Below are 27,213 nucleotides of genomic sequence, written 5' to 3'. Positions count from 1 at the left end.
CAGTCACAAGCTGTAACGCGGGCTACACAATGGATAGTGGGTTGGTCAAACGAATAAAACTGGAAAATATGCTATGAAGACCGACTGCCTTTACAAATGTATACTTAAACTGTTCAATTCTAATGGCTGCGCGGTCCAGTCCGAGAGCACAAGTGAGCGAGGTTGAATGTTTTAGTTCAGCGCTTCAAAGCTGACGTCATCGTATTAGCTTATTACGGTTGGCACTTATTTGGGGCAGAGTAACGTTGTTTCAGCATGACTAATGTTAAAGTGTTTGAATGTACAATGGAAGTCAATGCAGTATGTTTCCAAGAGTACGCATAAAATAACTTGAGCATATTGAAGCATCTTTCAAGCGTATCATGTTTGAAATGCTTAAAACCATATCACAATAATAACGCAAATTGTAATATTCCTGTACCATGTTATGTTTGAACATACGACAGTTTTTTTGTTAAACGTTTTCACATTAGTAGATGCAAGTAATTTCACTCATGCAAATATCCAGTTGAGGACCATTTCTTTGTTCTGTTCATGCCAGTTTGTGCTCAAATGAATTGCACTGTAGCGCCCTCGTGTGGTGATGATCAAAAGTACGAAGAAATCATTCAGATGACTCCTGAGCAACGGGGACGCACTTCCCTAGATACGGGTTGATGACAAACCTTGCTGGGGCATGCTAGCAACAGGTGCACAATGTCTACCATATAAACACCCTAAAATTATATTTTGGTTTTCACAAAGAGAATAGCTGCAATAACAGATGTCCAAAACTGGTATGCGGTTAACTTAGTGGTCTGAGCAGATAGTGTCCGTGACAGTGAACTTGTGCAGGCTGCAACTTCGAATGTACGTACATTTGCATTAGCTGGCGTTACAGTTGGCTAGCCCGCTATCGACATTAGCTTAGCTAGAGCTAACGTAGCTGGCTAGTAAACTAATTATTGAGTGACACAAATTACGTAGTCTTGCTATTTGTACTTATATTAAATGTTTTCTATCTCTTATCTGTCCTCAAATTTTAGCTAACGGTAAATGTTATGATTTTTTTCTGATGCTTGTTTACTGATAGGTAACATTACCCCAGACAACCCCCTACAGCCCCCAAACCAAGACAAGCTAAGTTTTAGCAATGTTCCTTATTTTAGCTATACATGACATGATCAACAATTGCTTATATTTCAGCACAGAACAACATGATACAGAGTGAAAAGCAAAGACATAATGGTGACGAGGAGGTTGTCAAAGAACTGGTGAGTGTAATTTTGTGTCAACCAGATACTTATGATTACAACTAGTGTCATTTTCTGTTTGGCTTGTGGAGACACTTTTTTTGTACCTCAACAGTGTATTGCCAATGGGGTGTCTTATGAGAAGATACCCCAGGAAGGTAGCAGCATCACAGCCCTGGAGGTGTTCTTCTCAGGTTATCCTCGTATGGTTGGCCTCTCCCTTTTTCCAAGGCTGTGCCAGCTCACATTGGTAGGCCAGAGTATCAGTCACATCAAGGGCCTTGAGGCCTGTCCCCTGCTTCGGGAGTTCTGGGTGGTGGAATGTCAGCTGACAGTAAGAGCCAGGTTTCTCTTCATTCCTTCATGCTGACATCTTGGAGATGTGTGTGTAGAGTTTTCATCTAAAGAGTATCTAAAACTGAGCATCTTTGATTTCTCGATTCAGAATAGACTGCAAAATGTCTGCAAAATAAATGTATCTAGCTAGGATTTGCATTTTTATCTTTATTACCAACTATACTTTTTTGGGGGGGGGATTTATTTTCATTTTTGTAGGACATTTCTGGACTTCAGAATTGCCATCAGTTACAGAAGCTGTACCTCTATGACAATCAGATCAGTAAGATTGAGAATTTGGAGTCACTTGTCAATCTACAGGTGCTGTGGCTTAACAATAACTTCATCACTCACATAGAGGTATGGATGCATTTCTGTGTCATGTAATGCACCACATAATCTGTATAGATTGGTTTTGTTGATATCTGCATTTTTTTAGATGTCTCATCTTTTCTTCATACCTGTTTAAAGGGATTAAACACACTTCAAAAGCTGAGAGAGCTGAATCTAGCTGACAATAACATTGAGAAGATAGGTGAGTTGAAGGTTCATCTCCAATGGCTATAAACTTGACAGATTACATCATTGATGTTTTTATAATGATAATTATTCAATCTGTTTCACAGGACACAGTCTTGATCCTAATATCAGCATTGAAAATCTGAATTTATCTGGGAACAAGATCTGCTCTTTTAAGGTAAGAAAAAAAACATGAAACTATTTTCAAATAATGGAAGGTTGTAATTCTGTACCTTCTTAATCTAATATCTGACTACCACCTTTGCATATGGAGAATTACTGGCTTGGTTTTCAGTCGAATGTCTTGATTGCCTAATTTATAGTAGATTCTATATATGATAATTCATTCAAGCCTTTATTCTAGTCAACAATGTAGAAATCAGTCACCCGACAAAGGATTGGGTATTATTTTTGATTGGCCGTCAGTCTTGATAGTTTCCTATTTTCCCGGTCTCTTTGATCTTTGATCCGTGTATTTTATCTATGTCGAAGGCCTATTGCTACGGCAGTACAGAAAAGATCTGCTGATTTTAACTGTTGCACAATTCATCTGAAGCTTACCGTCTTTGCCATTTGGATATGACATTTCTCCTTTAGTTGCCTGTTAAAAAGAAAAATAAGGAAATAACAGTCTTCTCTTTTGAAATTATACAAACACAAATTTTCATTCACTCAAATACCAATTTCATTAAGCTGCATGAATTACCTGTATCAAATTTGCATGTTTCTTTTATACTGTGGCATGGTTAAAAGGAGATTCCCACAAATTTATGCATGAAATTGTGTAAAAGAAAATATGTTTTACCATATTCTTACAACAGACAGTATACAGAATGTCAGATATGGCTTGAGTTTGGGTGAAGGAACAGTTGGTCCTCTATGATCTACCCTGAAACCTCAGAGAAACCCCCCACCAGCAAACAAGTAGAAATCCAATCATCTCATCAATCAATTATGTTAATGTAAATCCATTAAGGAGATGCCCTCTTCACAGATATACAGCATCAAAATCATTAGTGGGGTTGAGTGCCAATCAAGGTTGTGCATGCTTCAGTTTAATGTTTTTAAACGTGTCCCTCTTAAGCATCAACATCATGTTATCGTGTTGTGTAACAGGAGCTGACCCTCCTGGCCCCATTGACCTGTCTGAGAGAGTTGGGACTGAAGGACCCCCAGTCAAGTCCCACCCCAGTATGTCTGCTGTGTAACTATGCCACCCACGTGCTCTACCACATGCCAGGCCTCCAGCGGCTTGACACCTACGACGTCTCCAGCAAGCATTTGAAGGATGCTGCTGAGGTACAGGTCAACAGTCCCAAGGGTCAGCTTTCGTAACTGTTGTCACTGTGCAGGCTCCAGGGCTGTGATAGCATAGAATTAGCAATTAGAATACTAGAATGGACATTAATTATCTTATAACAGTATTAAAGATCAGCCATTTTGGTAAAGAAATAGAATTCCTCCCTGACCAAAATGGCTGCCATTATCACACCATTCTGGAACTTTGAGGGTTTATGACATAATCCCTCTAGTAATTTAATAGGATCTTAATGTCTGATACTGTACTCCTGAGAGATTAAAGCATTTGTTATAAGTCGTCCCTGAACTCTAATGATGGATGTATTTTTCCGGTGTTGCTTTTTTTCTAATCTTCTTGTAATTACAGTCTAATGAACTATGGTATAAGTAAAGGGGTTCCATTGCATACAGTACATTGTAACATCTGTTCATTCCAGTCCACTGTGATTAAGAAGATGATGTACTACAACATGCGTGTGCGGACAACCCAGAGGGACCTGGCAGAGACCCAGGCCAATCTGCTGGAGAACAAGAGGAATCTCTTACAGCTGCCAGAGAACCGCATCAGAGCTCTCAGTTATGCCCTCAAAAACGTCCGTACAACACTATGCCCTCAACAACGGACTTTTGATGCATATGTCATACATTTACAGTGGTGCTTAATATGACTATTGTGTTGGTGTCTTGAGCAGCTGGAGTGTGAGCTGTCGGAGGTGCAGGCCCTGTGCAGGAAGTCGGCCCGTACCTGGGAGGATGGACTGTCACCGCTGAGTGAGGGCTCAGGGGACCGCAGTGACACCATTGCTGACATCACCCGCGACCCCGGCCTGGAACACAAGATCCTCTCCAAGCTGGACACCCTGAAGGAGAGGTTACAATTTTGGAACAGGAAGCTGGAGGAGTGAGTTCATGTACATTAATAATGGATTAGACCTCCAAGAGAGATTCAAATCTAAAATCAAATTGTATTTGTCAAATGCGTCGAATACAACAGGTGTAGTAGACCTTACCGTGAAATGCTTACTTACAAGCTCTCAACCAACAATGCAGTTTTAAGAAAATAGAGTTAAGAAAATATTTATTAAATAAATTCACTTTTTGGTGACAGGGGGCAGTATGTGGAAATTCAGATGAATAACGTGCCCAAATTAAACTGCCTGCTACTCGGGCCCAGAAGGTAGGTAGATTTGGATAGAATCCAGTATACAGTGACTTAGGGTTCATTTTGCACTTCCTAAGGCTTCCACTAGATGTCAACAGTCTTTAGAACATTGTTTCATGCTTCTACTGTGACTGGGGAGAGAATAAGAGGTCCTGGAGTCAGATGACTGAGAGAATGATATGAGTTCAGTGGCGCGCGCTTCTGTGAGAGTTAGCTATGTTCCTTTTCATTTCTGAAGACATTGGAATTGTCCGGTTGGAATATTACTGAAGATTTATGATAAAAACATCCTAAAGATTGATGCTATACATCGTTTGACATGTTTCTATGAACGTAAATATAACTTTTTTTACTTTTCGTCGTGACATTTTGCACACGCTTCCTGCATTTGGAGTAGTGGACTAAACGCGCGAACAAAAAGGGAGGTATTTGGTCATAAATGATGGACTTTATCGAACAAAACAAACATTTATTGTGGAACTGGGATTCCTGGGAGTGCATTCTGATGAAGATCATCAAAGGTAAGTGAATATTTATAATGCTATTTCTGATTTTAGTTGACTCCAAAATGGCGGGTATCTGCATTGCTTGTTGTTGTTGTCTGAGCACTGTACTCAGATTATTGCAAAGTGTGCTTTCGCTGTAAAGCTTTTTTGAAATCTGACACAGCGGTTGCATTAAGGAGAAGTGTATCTATAATTCTTTGAATAACAGTTTAATATTTTATCAACGTTTATGATGAGTATTTCTGTAAATGGATGTGCTCATTCACTGGAAGTTTTGGGAGGCAAAACATTTCTGAACATTACACGCCAATGTAAAATGGGGTTTTTGGATATAAATATGAACTTTATCAAGCAAAACATACATGTATTGTGTAACATGAAGTCCTATGAGTACCATCTGATGAAGATCAAAGGTTAGTGATTAATTTTAGCTGTATTTCTGGTTTTTGTGACGCCTCTCCTTGCTTGGAAAATGGCTGTGTGGTTTTTCTTGTCTCGGCGCTGTCCTAACAATCTAATGTTATGCTTTCGCCGTAAAGCCTTTTTGAAATCGGACAATGTGGTTGGATTAACGAGAAGTGTATCTTTAAAATGGGATATAATAGTTGTATGTTTGAGAAATTTGAATTATGAGATTTTTGTTGTTTTGAATTTGGCGCCCTGCTATTTCACTGGCTGTTGAATAGTGTGTCCTGCGGGTGGGACGCTAGCGTCCCACATTTCCCAGAGAGGTTAAAGTAAAAAAAATCATAATAATGAATAAACAACACCATAAAATAACAATAATGAGGCTATATACAGAGGGTACCGGTACCGAGTCAATGTGCGGGGTACAGGTTAGTCAAAGTCATTTGTACATGCAGGTATGGGTAAAGTCACTATGCATGGATGGGGGGGGTTGTCAATGTAAATAGTCCAGGTGGCCATTTGATTAATTGTTCAGCAGTCTTATGGCTTGGGGGTAGAAGCTGTTTAAGGAGCTTTTTGGACATAGACTTGGCGCTCTGGTACTGCTTTCCGTGCGGTAGCAGAGAGAACAGCCTATGACTTGGGTGACAGGAGTCTTTGACCATTTTTTGGACCTCCTTCTGACACCGCCAAGGTTCTGGATGGCAGGAAGCTTAACCCCAGTGATGTACTGGGCTGTTAGCAGTTGATGTTACTCTTCAATAACACAGACCCCAAAGCAAATCAGGGGGAGAAAAATAGGTTTATTCAAAGCGGTCAAATCATAGATGTTATGCTGAGAGGTAGATGTTCGTTCTTCACTGTCCTCAGTGATTCTCTCCTCAGTGATTCTCTCCACAGAACAAAGGAGACAGGATGTAATTTATAACCCAACCCTAGCTTGACCAATTACAATTCCTTGCAATAAAACTTGGCCAATGGCCAAATAACAAGTATCCTATTTCAGGCTCAATGTATAAACAATTTGGACCAATGAGAACTTGCCATGTAGCTATGAGTTGAAGACTGAATCCTCCCATGTCTCTGACCCATTGATCATTAATCCCCTTTTACAGAAAAAACCTTGCAATGAGTCACATGTATCCATCGTGATCCATTGATCGTTAGTTCTCTATTGACTTTTAGTCCTCTTGACCTTTAGTCCTCTGTGTTGTATATTTATCTTCGAAATATCCATACACTCCCCTAGACCATTTTAAAAAGAAATATACTTAAAATGAATTTTTAGAAAACAATAGAAAACATGAAAAAATAGACAGTATAAAAAACATTAGCAGTAAGCATAATATCATTCACATTAAACACCATGCATTTCTATAAAACACAAAGAGCATATTTTACTTGCTGTTACAATAAGAAATGTTTTATAACTTTGTTTTAAATCTAAGTATTAACAGGTGTAATGATGATGTCTCACAATTCCTACCACATCATGTATTAGGAGGAAACTCCCACAAAAAAATATTGCCTGCAAGACAATAATATTCAAATCGTCCTATTGGCAAGGTAGTCATTCACAAAGTTCTTTTAAAGTGACCAGCTCTTCCACACTGGTTTCAGTCCCACATACAGTGCCTTGAAAAAGTATTGGCGTTTTTCCTATTTTACTGCATTACAACCTGTAATTTAAATGGATTTATATTTGGATTTCATGTAATGGACATACACAAAATAGTCCAAATTGGTGAAGTGAAATTTAAAAAATAACTTGTTTTAAAAAAAATATAATAATTAAAACGGAAAGTGGTGCGTGCATACAGTTGAAGTTGGAAGTTTACATACACTTAGGTTGGAGTCATTAAAACTCGTTTTTCAACCACTCCACAAATTTCTTGTTAACAAACTATAGTTCTGGCAAGTCGGTTAGGACATCTACTTTGTGCATGACACAAGTAATTTTTCAACAATTGTTTACAGACAGATTATTTCACTATATCACAATTCCAGTGGGTCAGAAGTTTACATACACTAAGTTGACTGTGCCTTTAAACAGCTTGGAACATTCCAGAAAATTATGTCATGGCTTTAGAAGCTTCTGATAGGCTAATTTACATCATTTGAGTCAATTGGAGGTGTACCTGTGGATGTATTTCAAGGCCTACCTTCAAACTCAGTGCCTCTTTGCTTGACATCATGGGAAAATCAAAAGAAATCAGCCAAGACCTCAGAAAAAGAATTGTAGACCTCCACAAGTCTGGTTCATCCTTGGGAGCAATATCTAAATGCCTGAAGGTACCACGTTCATCTGTACAAACAATAGTACGCAAGTATAAACACCATGGGACCACGCAGCCGTCATACCGCTCAGGAAGGAGACGCGTTCTGTTTCCTAGAGATGAACGTACTTTGGTGCGAAAAGTGCAAATCATTCCCAGAACAACAGCAAAGGACCTTGTGAAGATGCTAGAGGAAACAGGTACAAAAGTATCTATATCTAAAGTAAAACAAGTCCTATATCGACATAACCTGAAAGGCCACTCAGCAAGGAAGAAGCCACTGCTCCAAAACTGCCATAAAAAAGCCAGACTACGGTTTGCAACTGCACATGGGGACAAAGATCGTACTTTTTGGAGAAATGTCCTCTGGTCTGATGAAACAAAAATAGAACTGTTTGGCCATAATGACCATCGTTATGTTTGGAGGAAAAAGGGGGAGGCTTGCAAGCCGAAGAACACCATCCCAACCGTGAAGCACGGGGGTGGCAGCATCATGTTGTCTGGGTGCTTTGCTGCAGGAGGAACTGGTAAACTTCACAAAATATATGGCATCATGAGGCAGGAAAATGATGTGGATATATTGAAGCAACATCTCAAGACATCAGTCAGGAAGTTAAAGCTTGGTCTCAAATGGGTCATCCAAATGGACAATGACCCCAAGCATACTTCCAAAGTTGTGGCAAAATGGCTTAAGGACAACAATCCTGTATGTAAATTTGAGGCCAGAACTGAAAAGGCGTGTGCAAGCAAGGAGGCCTACAAACCTGACTGAGTTACACCAGCTCTGTCAGGAGGAATGGGCCAGAATTCACCAAATTTATTGTGGAAAGCTTGTGGAAGACTACCCGAAGCGTTTGACCCAATTTAAACAATTTAAAGGCAATGCTGCCAAATACTATTATTGCCTCGAAGCGAGCATAAAAGGCATTTAGCCCATCTGGTAGGCTTGCGTCAATGGGCAGCTCGTGGCTGGGTTTCCCTTTGTGGTCCGTAATAGTTTGCAAGCCCTGCCACATCCGACGAGCGTCAGACCCGGTGTAGTATGATTCAATCTTAGTCCTGTGTTGACACTTTGCCTGTTTGATGGTTCGTCTGAGGGCATAGCGGGGTTTCTTATAAGAGTCTGGATTAGTGTCCCGCTCCTTGAAAGTGGCAGCTCTAGCCTTTAGCTCTGTGCAGATGTTGCCTGGAATCCATGGCTTCTGGTTGGGATATGTACGTACGGTCACTGTGGGGACAACGTTGTTGATGCATTTATTGATGAAGCCGGTGACTGAGGTGGTATACTCCTTAATGCCATTTGAGGGATCCCGGAACATATTCCAGTCTGAGATAGCAAAACAGATCTGTTGCGTAGCATGCTCGTCATCTGACCACTTCCGTATTGAGCGAGTCATTGGTATTTCCTGCTTTCATTTTTGCTTGTAAGCAGGAATCAGGAGGATAGAATTGTGTGGAGTAAAGGTGGTCTAGAGTTTTTTTCCTCTGGTTGCACATGTGACATGCTGGTAGAAATGAGGTAAAATGGATTTAAGTTTCCCTGCATTAAAGTCCCCGGCTACTAGGAGCGCCGCTTCTGTATGAGCATTTTCTTGTTTGCTTATGGCTTTATACAGCTTGTTGAAAAGCGGTCTTAGTGCCAGCGATGGTTTGTGGCGGTAAATAGACAGCTACGAAAAATATAGATAGTGTGGTCTACAGCTTATCATGAGGTACTCTACCTCAGGCGAGCATATACCTTGAGACTACCTTAATATTAGACATTGCGCACCAGCTGTTATTGACAAATAGACGCACACCCCCACCCCTCGTCATACCAGACGTAGCTGCTCTGTTCTGCCGATGCACGGAAAACCAAGCCAACTGTATGTTATACGTGTCGTTGTTCAGCTACGACTCAGTGAAACATAAGATATTACAGTATTTAATGTTCCGTTGGTCGGATAGTCTCGAATGGAGCTCATCCAGTTTATTCTCCAGTGATTGCACGTTGGCTAGTAGAATGGATGGTAGAGGCGGGTTACCCACTCGCCGACTAATTCTCACTAGGCACCCTGATCTCCGCCCCCTGTATTTCCTTATTTTCTTCATGCGAATGGCGGGGATTTGGGCCTTGTTTGGGAGCAACATTATATCCTTCGCATCAGCTCATTAAATAAAAAATCTTTGTCCAGTTCGAGGTGAGTAATCGCTGTTCTGATATCCATAAGCTCTTTACGGTCATAAGAGACGGTAGCATCAACATTATGTACAAAATAAATTACAAACAATATGAAAAAACACAAAATAGCACAATTGGTTAGAGCCCGTAAAACGGCGCCATTCTGAGAATTTCGAAACTTCTTTGAGTTTAGAAGGGCTTTACACAGTCTCATTTGGCATTCTTGTTTAAATGTAAGCTTTCTACTGGCACTAAGATGATGAAGTGTGAAAAGGAGAGTGTTTTTATCTTGTTTTTGCAGGATTGAGTCCTGGTACGAGCGGGACTTGGCCCAAGCCACCAAAAGGAACGAAATGATGGTCTACTTTCTGCTGATGGAGCTTGAGACAGTGGGGAATATTCGGTTTGAAGAGGGCTGCTCCACAGACCCCTGGTACAAATGATCTCCTTTTACATAACAGTGACATTAGCCAGGGTACCTGCAGGGAAATTACTTATGTGATCATATAGTACTAGATCGTGTAATAATATGTTTTATCCAAGTTTTCTGCGGACTGATCTGTCTTGAGTTTACCTCATTTGTGTCGGTGAATTGTGTCGGTGATTTGCAGCATTTAGCTACTGAGTCCACTGTTTTCTCTCTCCTCCCAACAGGTTCACTTCCTGTTATGACCTCCTGCTCTCCCGGTTCTGTGCGTGGGACTACAAGGCTCATGGCATCACAGGCATCAAGATCAACCGTATCATCCGCATCCATAACCGTTCGCTGCGGCTTCGTTTCGAGGACAAGCTTCATACCCTGTTGGCCAGCGAGGAGTCGACAATGTTCTCACAGTGAGTTCCCATGATCAAATCAAATCAAATCAAATTTATTTATATAGCCCTTCGTACATCAGCTGAAATCTCAAAGTGCTGTACAGAAACCCAGCCTAAAACCCCAAACAGCAAGCAATGCATGTGAAAGAAGCACGGTGGCTGGGAAAACCCCCTAGGAAAAACTCCTGAGAAAGGCCAAAAACCTAGGAAGAAACCTAGAGAGGAACCAGGCTATGAGGGGTGGCCAGTCCTCTTCTGGCTGTGCCGGGTGGATATTATAACAGAACATGGTCAAGATGTTAAAATGTTCGTAAATGACCAGCATGGTCAAATAATAATAATCATAGTAATTGTCGAGGGTGCAACAAGCACGTCCGGTGAACAGGTCAGGGTTCCGTAGCCGCAGGCAGAACAGTTGAAACTGGAGCAGCAGCATGGCCAGGTGGACTGGGGACAGCAAGGAGTCATCATGCCAGGTAGTCCTAGGGCTCAGGTCCTCCGAGAGAAAGAAAGAAAGAAAGAGAGAATTAGAGAGAGCATATTTACATTCACACAGGACACCGGATAAGACAAGAGAATACTCCAGATGTAACAGACTGACCCTAGCCCCCCGACACATAAACTACTGCAGCATAAATACTGGAGGCTGAGACAGGAGGGATCAGAAGACACTGTGGCCCCATCCGATGATACCCCCGGACAGGGCCAAACAGGCAGGATATAACCCCACCCACTTTGCCAAAGCACAGCCCCCACACCACTAGAGGGATATCTACAACCACCAACTTACCGTCCGAAGACAAGGCCGAGTATAGCCCACAAAGATGTCCGCCACGGCACAACCCAAGGGGGGGGCGCCAACCCAGACAGGAAGACCACGTCAGTGGCTCAACCTACTCAAGTGACGCACCCCTCCCATGGACGGCATGGAAGAACACCAGTAAGTCAGTGACTCAGCCCCTGTAAAAGGGTTAGAGGCAGAGAATCCCAGTGGGAAGAGGGGAACCGACAAGGCAGAGACAGCAAGGGCGGTTCGTTGCTCCAGCCTTTCCGTTCACCTTCACACTCCTGGGCCAGACTATACTTAATCATAGGACCTACTGAAGAGATAAGTCTTCAGTAAAGACTTAAAGGTTGAGACTGAGTCTGCGTCTCTCACATGGGTAGGCAGACCATTCCATAAAAATGGAGCTCTATAGGAGAAAGCCCTACCTCCAGCCGTTTGCTTAGAAATTCTAGGGACAATTAGGAGGCCTGCGTCTTGTGACCGTAGCGTACGTGTAGGTATGTACGGCAGGACCAAATCGGAAAGATATGTAGGAGCAAGCCCATGTAATGCTTTGTAGGTTAGCAGTAAAACCTTGAAATCAGCCCTTGCCTTAACAGGAAGCCAGTGTAGGGAAGCTAGCACTGGAGTAATATGATCAAATTTTTTGGTTCTAGTCAGGATTCTAGCAGCCGTATTTAGCACTAACTGAAGTTTGTTTAGCGCTTTATCCGGGTAGCCGGAAAGTAGAGCATTGCAGTAGTCGAGCCTAGAAGTAACAAAAGCATGGATTAATTTTTCTGCGTCATTTTTGGACAGAAAGTTTCTGATTTTGGCAATGTTACGTAGATGGAAAAAAGCTGTCCTTGAAGCAGTCTTGATATGTTCTTCAAAAGAGAGATCAGGGTCCAGAGTAACGCCGAGGTCCTTCACAGTTTTATTTGAGACGACTGTACAACCATCCAGATTAATTGTCAGATTCAACAGAAGATCTCTTTGTTTCTTGGGACCTAGGACAAGCATCTCTGTTTTGTCCGAGTTTAAAAGTAGAAAATTTGCAGCCATCCACTTCCTTATGTCTGAAACACAGGCTTCTAGCGAGGGCAATTTTGGGGCTTCACCATGTTTCATTGAAATGTACAGCTGTGTGTCGTCCGCATAGCAGTGAAATTTAACATTATGTTTTCGAATGACATCCCCAAGAGGTAAAATATATAGTGAAAACAATAGTGGTCCTAGAACGGAACCTTGAGGAACACCGAAATTTACAATTGATTTGTCAGAGGACGAACCATTCACAGAGACAAACTGATATCTTTCCGACAGATAAGATCTAAACCAGGCCAGAACTTGTCCATGTAGACCAATTTGGGTTTCCAATCTCTCCAAAAGAATGTGGTGATCGATGGTATCAAAAGCGGCACTAAGATCTAGGAGCATGAGGACAGATGCAGAGCCTCGGTCTGACGTCATTAAAAGGTCATTTACCACCTTCACAAGTGCAGTCTCAGTGCTATGATGGGGTCTAAAACCAGACTGAAGCGTTTCGTATACATTGTTTGTCTTCAGGAAGGCAGTGAGTTGCTGCGCAACAACTTTTTCAAAATTTTTTGAGAGGAATGGAAGATTCGATATAGGCCGATAGTTTTTTATAATTTCTGGGTCAAGATTCGGCTTTTTCAAGAGAGGCTTTATTACTGCCACTTTTAGTGAGCTTGGTACACATCCGGTGGATAGAGAGACGTTTATTATGTTCAACATAGGAGGGCCAAGCACAGGAAGCAGCTCTTTCAGTAGTTTAGTTGGAATAGGGTCCAGTATGCAGCTTGAGGGTTTGGAGGCCATGATTATTTTCATCATTGTGTCAAGAGATATAGTACTAAAACACTTTAGTATCTCCCTTGAGCCAAGGTCCTGGCAGAGTTGTGCAGACTCTGGACAATGAAGCCCTGGAGGAATACCCAGATTTAAAGAGGAGTCCGTAATTTGCTTTCTAATGATCATGATCTTTTCCTCAAAAAAGTTCATAAATTTATTACTGCTGAAGTGAAAGCCATCCTCCATTTGCGAATGCTGCTTTTTAGTTAGCTTTAAGACACTTCAAAAAGACACAATTTCGGATTGTTCTTATTTTCCTCAATTAAGTTGGAAAAATAGGATGATCGTGCAGCAGTGAGGGCTCTTCGATACTGCACGGTACTGTCTTTCCAAGCTAGTCGGAAGACTTCCAGTTTAGTGTGGCGCCATTTCCGTTCCAATTTTCTGGAAGCTTGCTTCAGAGCTCGTGTATTTTCTGTATACCAGGGAGCTAGTTTCTTATGACAGATGTTTTTAATTTTTAGGGGTGCAACTGCATCTAGGGTATTGCGCAATGTTGAATTGAGTTCCTCGGTTAGGTGGTTAACTGATTCTTGTCCTCTGACGTCCTTGGGTAGGCAGAGGGAGTCTGGAAGGGCATCAAGGAATCTTTGGGTTGTCTGAGAATTTATAGCACGACTTTTAATCTTCCTTGGTTGGGGTCTGAGCAGATTATTTGTTGCAATTGTAAACGCAATAAAATGGTGGTCCGATAATCCAGGATTATGAGGAAAAACATTAAGATCCACAACATTTATTCCATGGGACAAAACTAGGTCCAGAGTATGACTGTGGCAGTGAGTAGGTCCAGAGACATGTTGGACAAAACCCACTGAGTCGATGATGGCTCCGAAAGCCTTTTGGAGTGGGTCTGTGGACTTTTCCATGTGAATGTTAAAGTCACCAAAAATTAGAATATTATCTGCTATGACTACAAGATCCGATAGGAATTCAGGGAACTCAGTAAGGAACACTGCATATGGCCCAGGAGGCCTGTAAACAGTAGCTATAAAAAGTGATTGAGTAGGCTGCATAGATTTCATGACTAGAAGCTCAAAAGACGAAAACGGCATTGTTTTTTTTTTCGTAAATTGAAATTTGCTATCGTAAATGTTAGCAACACCTCCGCCTTTGCCGGATGCACGGGGGGTTTGGTCACTAGTGTAACCAGGGGGTGAGGCCTCATTTAACACAGTAAATTCATCAGGCTTAAGCCATGTTTCAGTCAGGCCAATCACATCAAGATTATGATCAGTGATTAGTTCATTGACTATAACTGCCTTGGAAGTGAGGGATCTAACATTAAGTAACCCAATTTTGAGATGTGAAGTATCACAATCTCTTTCAATAATGGCAGGAATGGAGGAGGTCTTTATACTAGTAAGATTACTGAAGCGAACACCGCCATTTTTAATTTTGCCCAACCAAGATCGAGGCACAGACACGGTCTCAATGGGGAAGGCTGAGCTGACTACGCTAACTGTGCTAGTGGCAGACTCCACTAAGCTGGCAGGCTGGCTAACAGCCTGCTGCCTGGCCTGATGAGACAGTTAAATCTTAAAATGGCGCCTCTTTCTCCTACACACAGCGTTCCTTTTCTCTATGATATTCACCTCAGCTCCTCAGTATTATGTCTATGTCTAATATTACACAGAAATAGTTTAACATTTATGTTTTTTGATAACAGACCACATAAACTGAAATATTTTGACAGTATTTACATTTGTCTGACTGCAGTTCCATTTGTGCAGGAATTACAAACGCTGGCTGGAGTACCTGTTCTATGTGTCTGATCCTGAAAGAACCATTGAGAAGAATGAGATGTTGCACATTCCAGAGGATGGCTTTAAAACAGCAGATATGTATAAGGTACACATATTGCTTATTTAGACTGTACGCTATGCCTGAGATTGTGTCATTGTTTTAGTTCTTGACACTGTCATGTGTCTTGTGTCTGTGTTAGGCCCTGGGCAGAGAGAGAGCTGTACCCTTGTCTAACAGCCTGAGTGTGACGGACAGCCCCAGGATTGAGTACACACAGCGACAGGCCAACCAAGGCACCTCCAAGCAGAGCATAGACCCTCTTCTTTTCAGACATGGTCTGTATGGTCCTATTTCATCCTTTCACACACTTCAATGACTTTGAATTGCTAATGAAACCTTGAGGATATAAATCAGGATAAAAATGTAAATGTACAAATAATATTTTTTTGCTTTTAATGAACCTGTGTCAGAGAAACCGAAATGGAATTATTCAAACTCTCCTCCTGTTTCAAGGTCAGCTCATAGTGTCTAAAGTGTTCCTGGGCCGCAGCTTCCCCATCCATGAAGGGGATTCAGTGGATGCCCTCAACTACCCCAAAGCTCATTCTGTTTACCGCAATGTGAGCCCAGAGCAGGTCCATAAGACAAATGGAGGTAATGTCATGTGAAATATCACAACTGTTACTTTTCAGAACAACCTGTTTTTTTACTGGTGACAGTGGAATGGAAACAACCAGCAAATTCAACATTCTTCTATTCCATCTTATTGTTGACCAACCTGAGACTTCTATCCAAATAGAGAGGCCTTGCTCCTCCAAGATCCACAGTGGCTGTGACTGCAGTCAGAGACAGAGTCAGTGGTTTGTATTTGACCGTGAGCTTGTCCTGCCAGAGTACCTCATCGACTTTGAGTATATCACGCAGGTAGGAAAAAGTATACCCTGTTTGTCTTTCAATTTTCCAATTTTTGTAAACCCACCAACCAGGTGCTGATATTCACCAACCGTTTGTCCTCACCACTATGATGTTTCCTCCTCTCAGGACCGAGCCCAGCCTGCGTTCCCAGAGCCCAGCAGCAGAGGCACAGACGACCCCCCTCCCAACGATATCAACCTGGACGAGGAGACTCTAAACATGGAGCCCATGCTCAAACCGCGGCCCAAGCTGCTGAGCCTGGACGAGAAGACTTTACTCAATGTAGCCAGGGCCAACGTCCTCAGTCAGATTACAGTAAGGGTTGAGGCCTCTGAGTGAGGGACTAACACATAATGGTACTTTAGCCCACTAGGTTTAGCACTGATATCCTCTCTGTACTGTGCTGGTGCCCCACTTCCATCTTTCTTCTTCCCTGGTCAAAGGTGTTGAATCTCCATGGCAACAGCCTGAGTAAGCTGAAGGAGATCTCTCACCTGACAGCCCTGCGCCGCCTGACTATCAGCTTCAATGAGTTTACACAACTAGATGACATCTCCCACATGGTGCGTTCTGACGGGTGGGGCGTTTAGTTCGACCAATCTTCATGAATCATTTTCAACTTGGAGTCCTACATACAGCAAATATGTTCCCTAATGTTTCTCTGTGTTCCTCCAGCCCAACCTGGAGTTTGTGGATGCCAGCTACAACCACCTGCTGACCCTGGAGGGGCTGAGGGGGCTGGGGCGGCTCAATCAACTGGACCTGCGCTGGAACCAGCTGACCCGCGCTAGGGAGGAGACGGCTGTGCTCCGGAAACATGCCCCCACCCTGCTGAGACTGGACACCCGCCACAACCCCTGGCAAAGGGTAAAACCACACACACTAACACCAGCTTTAACATTGGTCTAGTCTAGTGTCCATATAGTAAGACCATAAGACACTGTGCTGATGAAAGTGATGTGTTTGTCCCAGCCCGAGGCGGTAAGGATGACGGTTCTGGGACGTCTGATTAGCCTTACACACCTGGATGACATGCTGGTGACAGAGGAAGAGGCAGGCGCTGCTGTTCAGATGGCTGCAGGCTCCAGAATCAACCAGGTAAGAGTTAGACAAGAGAATCACTCTCTCTTCTTAGTTCATGATTTGCCAGATAGGTTGAATACTTTAATGTAAGTGGGCTACCTTTGCTGTTGCATGCTGCGTGAGAAAGTTTGGTCTACCGTCTGTGTTGAGAGTAGTAATTCCTCAGTCTGATTTTTACTCTGGCTACAGGCATCTCTGCTGGCCCACTCCCGGACGAACAGTGAGCGTCCCCGCAGTCTCAGCCTGCTCTCTGCAGCCCAGCTCCTGGATCAACTCAGCCCCTCACCCTGGGACATCACTGGAGACCTAGAGCAAGGCTGGACCACCAAGGTGAAACAAACACTAATATACACAACACTGGAGTCCAGGAACAATAAAGATGTACTCGTTTCAGCTTGTAGTTTATGGGTTCTCTCCAGGTGCTTCATCTGCGGTACAAGTGCAGTCTGTTTACTTAACAGTGACCTCTGAACTCTGAGCAGATCACAGCCCTTAACCTTGACAGCCAGAGGCTCTCCAGGCTCACCAACCTGGACAAACTGGTCAACCTGCGCTGGGCCTCCTTCAATGACAACGACATCTCTAAAGTGGAGGGTCTGGACAACTGCCAGCATCTAGAGGAGCTGTCCCTCAACGACAACTGCATCTCTAGGCTAGATGGTCAGTCCTAATCTCAATGGTCACCACATGACAAATTATTAAGTGTTGTCATATACAGTGGGACAAAATAATATTTAGTCAGCCACCAATTGTGCAAGTTATCCCACTTAAAAAGATGAGAGAGGCCTGTAATTTTCATCATAGGTACACTTCAACTATGACAGACAAAATGAGAAAAAAAAATCCAGAAAATCACATTATAGGATTTTTTATGAATTTATTAGCAAATTATGGTGGAAAATAAGTATTTGGCAATAACAAAAGTTTATCTCAATACTTTGTTATATACCCTTTGTTGGCAATGACATAGGTCAAATGTTTTCTGTAAGTCTTCACAAGGTTTTCACACACTGTTGCTGGTATTTTGGCCCATTCCTCCATGCAGATCTCCTCTAGAGCAGTGATGTTTTGGGGCTGTCGCTGGGCAACACGGACTTTCAACTCCCTCCAAAGATTTTCTATGGGGTTGAGATCTGGAGACTGGCTAGGCCACTCCAGGACCTTGAAATGCTTCTTACGAAGCCACTCCTTCGTTGCCCGGGCAGTGTGTTTGGGATCATTGTCATGCTGAAAGACCCAGTCACGTTTCATCTTCAATGCTCTTGCTGATGGAAGGAGGTTTTCACTCAAAATCTCACGAAACATGGCCCCATTAATTCTTTCCTTTACAAGGATCAGTTGTCCTGGTCCCTTTGCAGAAAAACAGCCCAAAAGCATGATGTTTCCACCCCCATGCTTCACAGTAGGTATGGTGTTCTTTGGATGCAACTCAGCATTCTTTGTCCTCCAAACACGACGAGTTGAGTTTTTACCAAAAAGTTATATTTTGGTTTCATCTGACATTCTCCCAATCCTCTTCTGGATCATCCAAATGCTCTCTAGCAAACTTCAGACGGGCCTGGACATGTACTGGCTTAAGCAGGGGGACACGTCTGGCACTGCAGGATTTGAGTCCCTGGCGGCGTAGTGTGTTACTGATGGTAGGCTTTGTTACTTTGGTCCCAGCTCTCTGTAGGTCATTCACTAGGTCCCCCCATGTGCTTCTGGGATTTTTGCTCACCGTTCTTGTGATCAATTTGACCCCACGGGGTGAGATCTTGCGTGGAGCCCCAGATCGAGGGAGATTATCAGTGGTCTTGTATGTCTTCCATTTCCTAATAATTGCTCCCACAGTTGATTTCTTCAAACCAAGCTGCTTACCTATTGCAGATTGTCTTCCCAGCCTGGTGCAGGTCTACAATTTTGTTTCTGGTGTCCTTTGACAGCTCTTTGGTCTTGGCCATAGTGGAGTTTGGAGTGCGACTGTTTGAGGTTGTGGACAGGTGTCTTTTATTCTGATAACAAGTTCAAACAGGTGCCATTAATACAGGTAACGAGTGGAGGACAGAGGAGCCTCTTAAAGAAGAAGTTACAGGTCTGTGAGAGCCAGAAATCTTGCTTGTTTGTAGGTGACCAAATACTTATTTTCCACCATAATTTGCAAATAAATTCATTAAAAATCCTACAATGTGATTTTCTGGATTTGTTTTTCTCATTTTGTCTGTCATAGTTGACGTGTACCTATGATGAAAATTACAGGCCTCTCTCATCTTTTTAAGTGGGAGAACTTGCACAATTGGTGGCTGACTAAATACTTTTTTGCCCCACTGTGTATTTGAAACACAATAGAAAACCCTTGGCACTCTTGGTTCAGAATGCACTAGGTCTAGTCAAGGAAGAGAACTATTTGGTATTGACAAGGGAATCATGTCCATCAAAGATGTACGAGATATCCCTCCCTATCTTTGTCCTCTCAGGTGTGTCCAAACTACACCAGCTCACTAAGCTCAGTGTGAATGGGAACCAGCTGTCCTGTCTGGACGGCACTGTCCTGGACCAGATGCCCAACCTCCACTTCTTGTCTGTGGAGAACAACTGCATTGGCTCCCTGAACGGGGTGCATAGGGCCCGCTCACTATTCGAGCTGTACATAGGCAACAACATCATCACCTCCACACGAGACATCTACCACCTAAAGGTGAGCTGACCTCACACAGCCAAGCATGATAACATACTGTACACCAACCCATAGGATACATAAAAGCTGTTTTTTACACAGTTAGTCAATGTGGAAATTAAAATAAAGTAAGATAATTGTTTTTTACATTTGTTTCTAGGCTTTGACAAACTTAATCATTCTGGATCTGTATGGTAATCCTTTAGTGGAGAAACTGGAAAGCTACAGGGTTTATGTGGTGTTCCATCTCCCCTCTCTAAAGGCACTGGATGGGGTTGCAGTGGTATGTTTACGTCATAATCAAATAGAGATGTTCGTTTTAGAGATAAATACAACTTTTGCTGAATTGAGATGAAACAGAAGTGACGTCATTGTGATCCACAGGAAATGACGGAATGTGAGAATGCCAAGGATGTGTTTGGTGGACGTCTGACCCCTGACATGGTGGCAGAGAAACTGGGACACTCCAACTACTCCGACGTCGTTGATCTCAACATGCAGTCCAGTGCCATCAGGTCATTGAGCATAGTGTACTGTGTAGTAGTTCATTACAGTATTTCAGTCACCTTTTTAGATGAGTAGAAGAGACAGTAAAAGAAAGAGTGAGTGTGTATAAACTGTTCCCTTTCTCCCCAGTATGGTGGACCTGGCCCCAGCAGACCTGTTCCACAACATGCGGAGTGTCAACCTGGAGCACAACAACCTCACCTCCTTCAGTGGCCTTGTCTACCTGCCCAACATCAAGGTGGGCCTGCCAAATGATTGCTACCAACCGGCCAGACTTTTCCCACCGTTCTAAATGTAATCTGTAGCATATATTTTACATTTATCAGTTGCACTGTCAGTTTTTTTTTAAACCATCAACAATAAATAAAAAAATCTTATTTTCTTCCATGTAGGCATTATGTTTGAACTATAACCACATAGAATCCATCCTGCCCAGGCAGAAGGCCCAGGCCCCCCTGACTAACAGACAGATTCTCTACCACAAGGTGAACTCCAGTGGCTATGGCCAGCAGGGCTCATCAAAAGGCAGCAGGTACCAGCAGTACAGATAAAAGTATATTATTTTAACATGGCATTGAAATGTATTACTTTTAAACCTAGTTTGTGAGGTGTAAATGTACAATTCATGAATAGCTTTAAACATTGATGTCTTCTCAGTATACTGTGTGGTTGGCAAAGGACTTATTTCATGTCTTTGTTGCAATAGACGAGAGTATATTTTTCTACTTTCAGCCACTTGGGGGCAGCACGAAGCTGTTGACGTGACAAATATTTTAGGCTTCTATTAGCTGCTCTCGGAAAAGCACAAATCTCAATTTTCACTGATACTATTGAAAAAGACCAGAGGAGAGTTTACACAAAGTAAAAGGTTTAAAATGTGAAGGGGGGGGGGGGGGGGTCAGGCTTTTGTGTGGTTTGCCTTGAGTTGCTGTGCACCTGAGGTCTGGCCTTCTAAATTAGGCACTGGGGAGAGAAGTTGCAGTGCATTCAGTCAGAGTGGCAACTAAAGCTCAGAGTGCCCATTCTTTCCCTCTCTTTCAGGGAAGTGGGTCCTGTGGACAGCCTAGAGCCACTAATGAGCAGCCTGGAGGTGCTGCATTTGAGCCACAATGGCATCTCAAATATGGCCAATCTGCAGCTCAGCAGGCTCACAAATCTCAAAGCACTCTTCCTCCAAGGTACAGTAACAGCTTCCTTCAGGTTTCAAAGCTGATGAAAAGTACAGCTCAGTAACAGACATGTCCAGGTAGAGATGATGAAATGGGCATGGCAATGAGACACAGGAAAACAGTGCCTTATTCTGTCTGCCATTGTTTGCATTTGATTATTGTTTTCTTCAGTAGGGTGACTGTCTGATCCTAATCCCACCCTCGGTGTTTGTTTATTAGCCTGTCAAGACAGCTTTGTACACACCACAGACCACACTCACTATACACACGGATTCAGGGCAGAAGATGCACCTTTTCCAGCTCCACTTTAAAATGGCTATCTGTAGTTGCTACATACATTTTTGTACTTTTCAATTATAGATATATACCTATAACTTATAAATGCCTCATTAGCTTTGTTCAACTGTCGATACCTATCAGAACCCAAAATATAAGCTTGTTTTATTCCATTGTTTGTAAACAATGTAATTGTAAACACACACTGTATAGCCCCAAAATATGGTTAAAACTGTTATTTTAATTGCATGGATGGTCAGTCCTATCGATAGCTCTGTATGAATTAGAGAGTGGTTACATTGCTCAAGCCCCATCCCTCAGCTGTTGACCAAAAACAGTGGCGGGGTGTTCGCTCTGTTGTTGTTTCAACTACAGATTTCTCCTTTAAGTATCTGAGTGAATTTCAGAGTTAATGATTGAAATTCACAGTGTTGTAATTTGCAATGATGCCGCCCGGTCAAATCATATTGGTAACAGGGGTAGCTGTAGTCATGTAATTACCTACTGATTTAATATCTTACCTTCTCCTCTCAGGTAATGAGATCAGCCAGGTGGAGGGCTTGGAGGGTCTGCATCAGCTCCGGGAGCTGGTCTTGGACCGGAACCGGATCAAGGCCCTGGGGGAGAACTCCTTTTTTGGTCAGGCTTTTCTGCTGGAGCTGCACCTGGCAGAGAACCGCCTCCGGGAACTTAACCATCTCCAACCCCTTACCGAGCTGAGGAGGCTGTTCCTGGGCATGAACAAACTACAGGTACCCCTCCTCCAGCAGTCCTCCAGTGTCCTGCAAGTTATTGCCCTTTCTGGCAATACTGAGCCATTCATATGCATTCATATACTGTAATGAGGAATTCATTCATTCACAGTGTGGAAATGTCCACCAAGTTCAAAGTCAAACTCCCTGTACAACAGTTACTGAATTATGGTGATGCACTCATCATGTGCAAAGCATTTGGCGTCTAAAATGTGTTTTATTGTGATCTACAGTGTATTCTAGGGGGTGGAAATATAGTTCCATAATTATAGACCGTTACCACCCCACTGTGGCGTGTGTGTGGGGTAGCTAGTATTAAGGAGAATCGACATTGACTGAAGGTCAGGGTTATACGTATGAGGACAGAGAGGAACAATCAAGGCAACGTGTAATCAGTGTCTCAGCCTACATCTCATTCTCACCCCAGGCGGGTGATTTGTGCTTTGTCTTTTTTTTTCCCAATTTGCTTCTTTTTCTTCCTTCATCTTTTCATGTTTTCAATTAATGGAGGTCTGTGTGAGTCTCAGTCACGTTCCGTGGGGGAGAGAGACGTCCCCGCTCCCCTTTTGCGTGCCTGAACTCTCATGAGATTAATGAAAGATCACACATGTAATCTCTCCCATGAGCTGCCCCACTCCTCTCTCACAGCTTCAAAATGTGGATGAGGTTTGGCCCTAATGGATTGGGGAGGGGTTAAATTCATGCTGGTATGAAGTGAGTAGGACAGACAGTATAAAATATGTCTTATCTCTACTTTCTATTCCCTGTAGGACATCTCAGAGCTGGACAAGCTAGAAGTCCTTCCCTCCCTGATTGAGCTGTCAGTTGTAGGGAATCCTGTGAGTATCTATTAGTTTTTTTACCAATGTCGGTTACAACCTTGTATGTCTACCGGAAGCTACAATTACTACAATCAAGCAAGGGCTCAGTGAATTGTATTACCCCCATGACAGTATGAAAATTGTCAAATTATTCTCATTATGGGTCTCCTTCGCCTGCATTTCAGTGTGTGTTCATTTTGTCTGAAAAGCCCCTGAGTTCTGTGCGCAATGGAAATCCAAGAGACCAAACCTGGCTGCTCTTATTTAGAGGCCAGAGGACACTTCAATATGTGTACTGAGACACAGACTCTCTCACACACACATACATACATACACACACACCCACACTACCTAATTTACACCCTCACCCAAATTCTCACACACAAGCTCACAGACTCACGTTTACAAAAACACACACTCAGTGCAACTCTGTAGTTCTAAATTAAGCGATTACATGATGGACCATCTGCTGTGCCTCAAACTGGCCTGCATCAGAGACAAATCCGCTGACCAAATGGCAGGGCCGTTATCAGACACTATTGGCCTGGGTTCAGCACCCATCTGGAGCCCATGGATCAGAGCTCTCATTGCCCAGTGCAGAGGGCTTGCCATCCATGGAGGCCTTCTCAGCTGGGCCAGCCTGTTTACCCCACAGCCCCATCCCCCCGTCCCATCCCTTCCCTTCCCCCTTGGGGCTTAATCCTGCCAGGGTGGAGAGCCAGCAGCCGCTCCAGAGACAATACCCCCTGCTGTCAGCCGCATGAGATCACTGCTGCACCCATGTGCCCTGGCCAGATCATCTCTCCTCTCTTCTCCTTCTCTTCTGTTCAGTTTTCCCTCCTGTAGGGACTGACAGGGCTCTGACCGGAGAGGATGGCTTTGACCCCTGTGAAGGGGGGACCAGACGGTTCCATCAGCTGGACCGGGGAGAAGGGTAGGGCTAGTGGGGCCGGCGTAGGAGATGATGAGAGTGTGGTCTCTGAAGGTGGTGAATTCAGAGAACTGTGTTGGACTCACAAACAGACCCATGCCAGTTTAGTCCTTACAGGACAGCCTTGCAGCCTTCACTCCGAGGTCCTACATGAGTAAATGTTTTCTGTTGTCCCAGGTGGCCCGGCGATCCCTCCATAGGCCGGCAGTGGTACTACGCCTCTCCAGACTGCAGGTTCTGGATGGGGTGATGGTCACCCTGGAGGAGAGGACCAGGGCTGAGCTACTCTGCACAGAGGTCCAGGTGAGAGTTATGTACTGCCTTTGTGTATCACCTGGTTGGTAAGAGCTTTGTCTTCTTAACTGCATCTTCTCCTGCAGACCACTGCAGCTATCTCCATGCCCTTAGGAGACTGACCTAAAAAGCCACAAAGGCCTAATTTCTGTTAAAGGCCAGATAACTGGCCATATCATGTCAACTGCAATGGAACTTGAACTCAAACAGCGTACAGAAAAACAACAACCAAACAGCAACTACCAAAAAACAAGGATCAAACTTCCAGTTTGTCTCTCTGATTTGATCTGCACATAACAAGAGATGGGGGCAGTAATGCTCCTCCAGTGCTGAATTAAAAGCAGCCTAAGCCAGCTCAGTTCATCCTGCTGATTAGATGAAATGTGCACGGCCGATAATGCACCAATGGATTTGCCCCCCTATTAGCTGGGTCAACCCGGCCCCCTGTGCTCGTTAAGAGAGTATTTGGGAGCGAGAGAGAGAGGGGGATCCTGGGCTTTCTCATTAAAAACATAAATTCAAAACCCTCTTCCTGCTCTTGACCCCCATTCCTTTCGTTTCAAGCTTATGCCTGCTCTCACCCGGCTCTTTTTTTGGTTTTCATTCAACAGTTGTTATTATTATTGAGTGATCATTATCATTCTCTAATTAGATTTTTACACGTGATGAAAGAGAATAGAAATGTGGCCATCCATACTGTAACGTGGGTGTAGCAGAGACTAGCTATGGAGGGTGTAGTGAGGCAGGAAGCATAGATGGGAGCCAATGCAGGACATATTAATTAGTGAGGTCAGAGAGTTGAGACAGTGTTGCTAACGTGTCCCCATGTGCACTTATTATGGACACCCATTAATATCACCTGACTCAAAGTAGCTTTATGTAGGCTGTATATCCTCTCTTGTGGTATGGTATTGGTGTGGTATTCACTGTCTCTCCCTTTCTCCCCACAGTGCCCAATGGCTCATGGGTCCGGCATGGATATGAACCTGCCTGGCCTGCTTCCCCTCATGTCCCGGACTGCCCCTCTGCGGGGGACCAGTCTGAGTGGAGGGCTGCAGCACTTCCTGGGTCATGAGATCCTGATGCCCTGCAACTTGGATGAAGCACTGCCCCATGACACGCCCAAACGTTAGTTAGCACTCCCTCTTATATGTCACACACACGGCACATCCGCACAGTACATCATGATATCCTCATCAATATTAATGAAATACCAACATTACTTTTAGATTCTGTCTGCTTATGGGGAACACTCATGTTTCATTCACCTCCATGATGGGCAGAGCTGTTAACCAACACAGAGAGCATACGTCTTTCTCTCTCTCTCTTTGGCTATGCTATGGGACTCAGACTCGGTTATCCACTGTGTTAATTTCCATCTCAGACAAGAAGCAAAAACACAGCAGCGCTGCCAACCACGCCCGCAGTGCCCAGGCAGAGATGACCTTTAGGCAGATCAGAGGAATGGCAAGTACCCTGCCATCCACCGGCCTCCTTCCTAACGGGTACAGGGTCCTGATTACCAACCTCGAGCAGGACAGTAGGTGGGTAAAGCCCTAAACTCAGACCCTTGGGTTGTAGTGAGTAAACCTAGTTTGGTCTTGGTCAGATGTCCGTGTTCTAGAGCAGAGGATACACTGTAAAACCCTACCTGTATGCTTGTGTTTCTTTTACAGATACCAGAGTGGTGGTGCTCCTAAACCCCCACCCATGTAGCACCCCAGGGGTTTGGGCAGAGGAATGGGGGACACTACTGTGGACACGAGGAAGTAGAGAAATGGGAGGATCCTGATACTCCTGTGTGGGTCATTGCACACATGCAGAGTAAGAGTGGGAAGTATTGTTCAGCTGAATTCGGTTCACTTCAGCTCCATAGATTGTAGATTAGTGAACTGCGGATAACCCCCTTTCCTTTAGTTTGTCTAATTATAAATGTACACTGAACAAAAATATAAACTCAACATGTAAAGTTTTGGTCCCATGTTTCATGAGCTGAAATAAAAGATCCCAGAAATGTTCCATATGAACAAAAAGCTTATTTCTCTCAAATTTTGTGCACAAATTTGTTTACATCCCTGTTAGTGAGCATTTCTCCTTTGCCAAGATAATCCATCCACCTGACAGGTGTGGCATATCAAGAAGCTGATCAAACAGCATGATCATTACACAGGTGCACCTTGTGCTTGGGACAATAAAAGGCAACTCTAAAATGTGTAGTTTTGTCACACAACACAATGCCACAGATGTCTCAAGTTTCTAGGGGGTGTGCAATTGGCAAGCTGACTGCAGGAATGTCCACCAGAGCTGTTGCCAGAGAATCTAATGTTCATTTCTCTACCATAAGCCACCTCCAATGTCATTTTAGAGAATTTGGCAGTACGTCCAACAGGCCTCACAACCGCAGACCACGTGTATGGCGTTGTGTGGGCGAGCGGTTTGCTGTTATCAACGTTGTGAACATAGTGCCCCATGGTGGCGGTGGAGTTATGGTATGGGCAGTCCTAAGCTACGGACAACAAACACAATTGCATTTAATCGATGGTAATTTGAATTCACAAAAATACCGTGACGAGATCCTGAGGCCCATTGTGAGGCCAATTTTTTTTTTAAGGTTTCTGTGATCAATAGATGCACATCTGTATTCCCAGTCATGTGAAATCCAAAAGATTAGGGCATAATGAATGTATTTCAATTGACTGATTTCCTC

General features: G+C 43.5%; 1 protein-coding gene across 3 annotated transcripts; it reads left to right on the top strand.

Moving 5' to 3' along the window:
• The first annotated feature begins 58 nt into the window (after window positions 1-58).
• lrrc9 (leucine rich repeat containing 9) lies at window positions 59-26,511 on the top strand. 3 transcript variants are annotated; one of them, XM_029713377.1, is made up of 33 exons: window positions 59-152; window positions 1,186-1,253; window positions 1,348-1,566; window positions 1,788-1,928; window positions 2,040-2,103; window positions 2,195-2,265; window positions 3,204-3,386; window positions 3,824-3,979; window positions 4,079-4,287; window positions 10,201-10,332; window positions 10,554-10,733; window positions 15,090-15,207; window positions 15,302-15,437; window positions 15,616-15,756; window positions 15,902-16,026; window positions 16,144-16,332; window positions 16,461-16,580; window positions 16,693-16,884; window positions 16,990-17,115; window positions 17,290-17,430; window positions 17,583-17,760; window positions 19,557-19,777; window positions 19,917-20,039; window positions 20,141-20,271; window positions 20,393-20,501; window positions 20,656-20,795; window positions 21,305-21,441; window positions 22,243-22,460; window positions 23,231-23,299; window positions 24,390-24,515; window positions 25,457-25,634; window positions 25,891-26,050; window positions 26,183-26,511. In XM_029713377.1, exons 1-33 carry the CDS (start codon window positions 74-76, stop codon window positions 26,220-26,222), a joined length of 4,620 nt encoding a protein of 1,539 aa, XP_029569237.1. In that variant the 5' UTR covers window positions 59-73; the 3' UTR covers window positions 26,223-26,511. The 3 variants fall into 3 exon arrangements, with proteins under 3 accessions (XP_029569237.1, XP_029569239.1, XP_029569238.1); XM_029713379.1 differs by lacking the exon at window positions 59-152 and adding an exon at window positions 496-849 and having other exon boundaries at window positions 1,191-1,253; XM_029713378.1 differs by lacking the exon at window positions 59-152 and adding an exon at window positions 496-849.
• Window positions 26,512-27,213: the final 702 nt, after the last annotated feature.

The sequence above is a fragment of the Salmo trutta genome, chromosome 25, assembly GCF_901001165.1.
Source record: "Salmo trutta chromosome 25, fSalTru1.1, whole genome shotgun sequence".
NCBI classification, from domain to species: domain Eukaryota; kingdom Metazoa; phylum Chordata; class Actinopteri; order Salmoniformes; family Salmonidae; genus Salmo; species Salmo trutta.
The sequence above is the reverse complement of the archived record's forward strand: the minus strand, read 5'-3'. Positions and strand labels throughout refer to the sequence as shown.

What these genes read in the sequence shown, in the direction of transcription:
- lrrc9 (XM_029713377.1), top strand. Translation starts at nt 74, where the DNA reads ATGAAGACCGACTGCCTTTACAAATGTATACTTAAACTGTTCAATTCT. An exon ending in ATTTGAAGGATGCTGCTGAG is followed by an intron (nt 3,387 to 3,823) that starts GTACAGGTCAAC and finishes TGTTCATTCCAG; the next exon opens with TCCACTGTGATTAAGAAGAT. An exon ending in TGGAACAGGAAGCTGGAGGA is followed by an intron (nt 4,288 to 10,200) that starts GTGAGTTCATGT and finishes TTGTTTTTGCAG; the next exon opens with GATTGAGTCCTGGTACGAGC.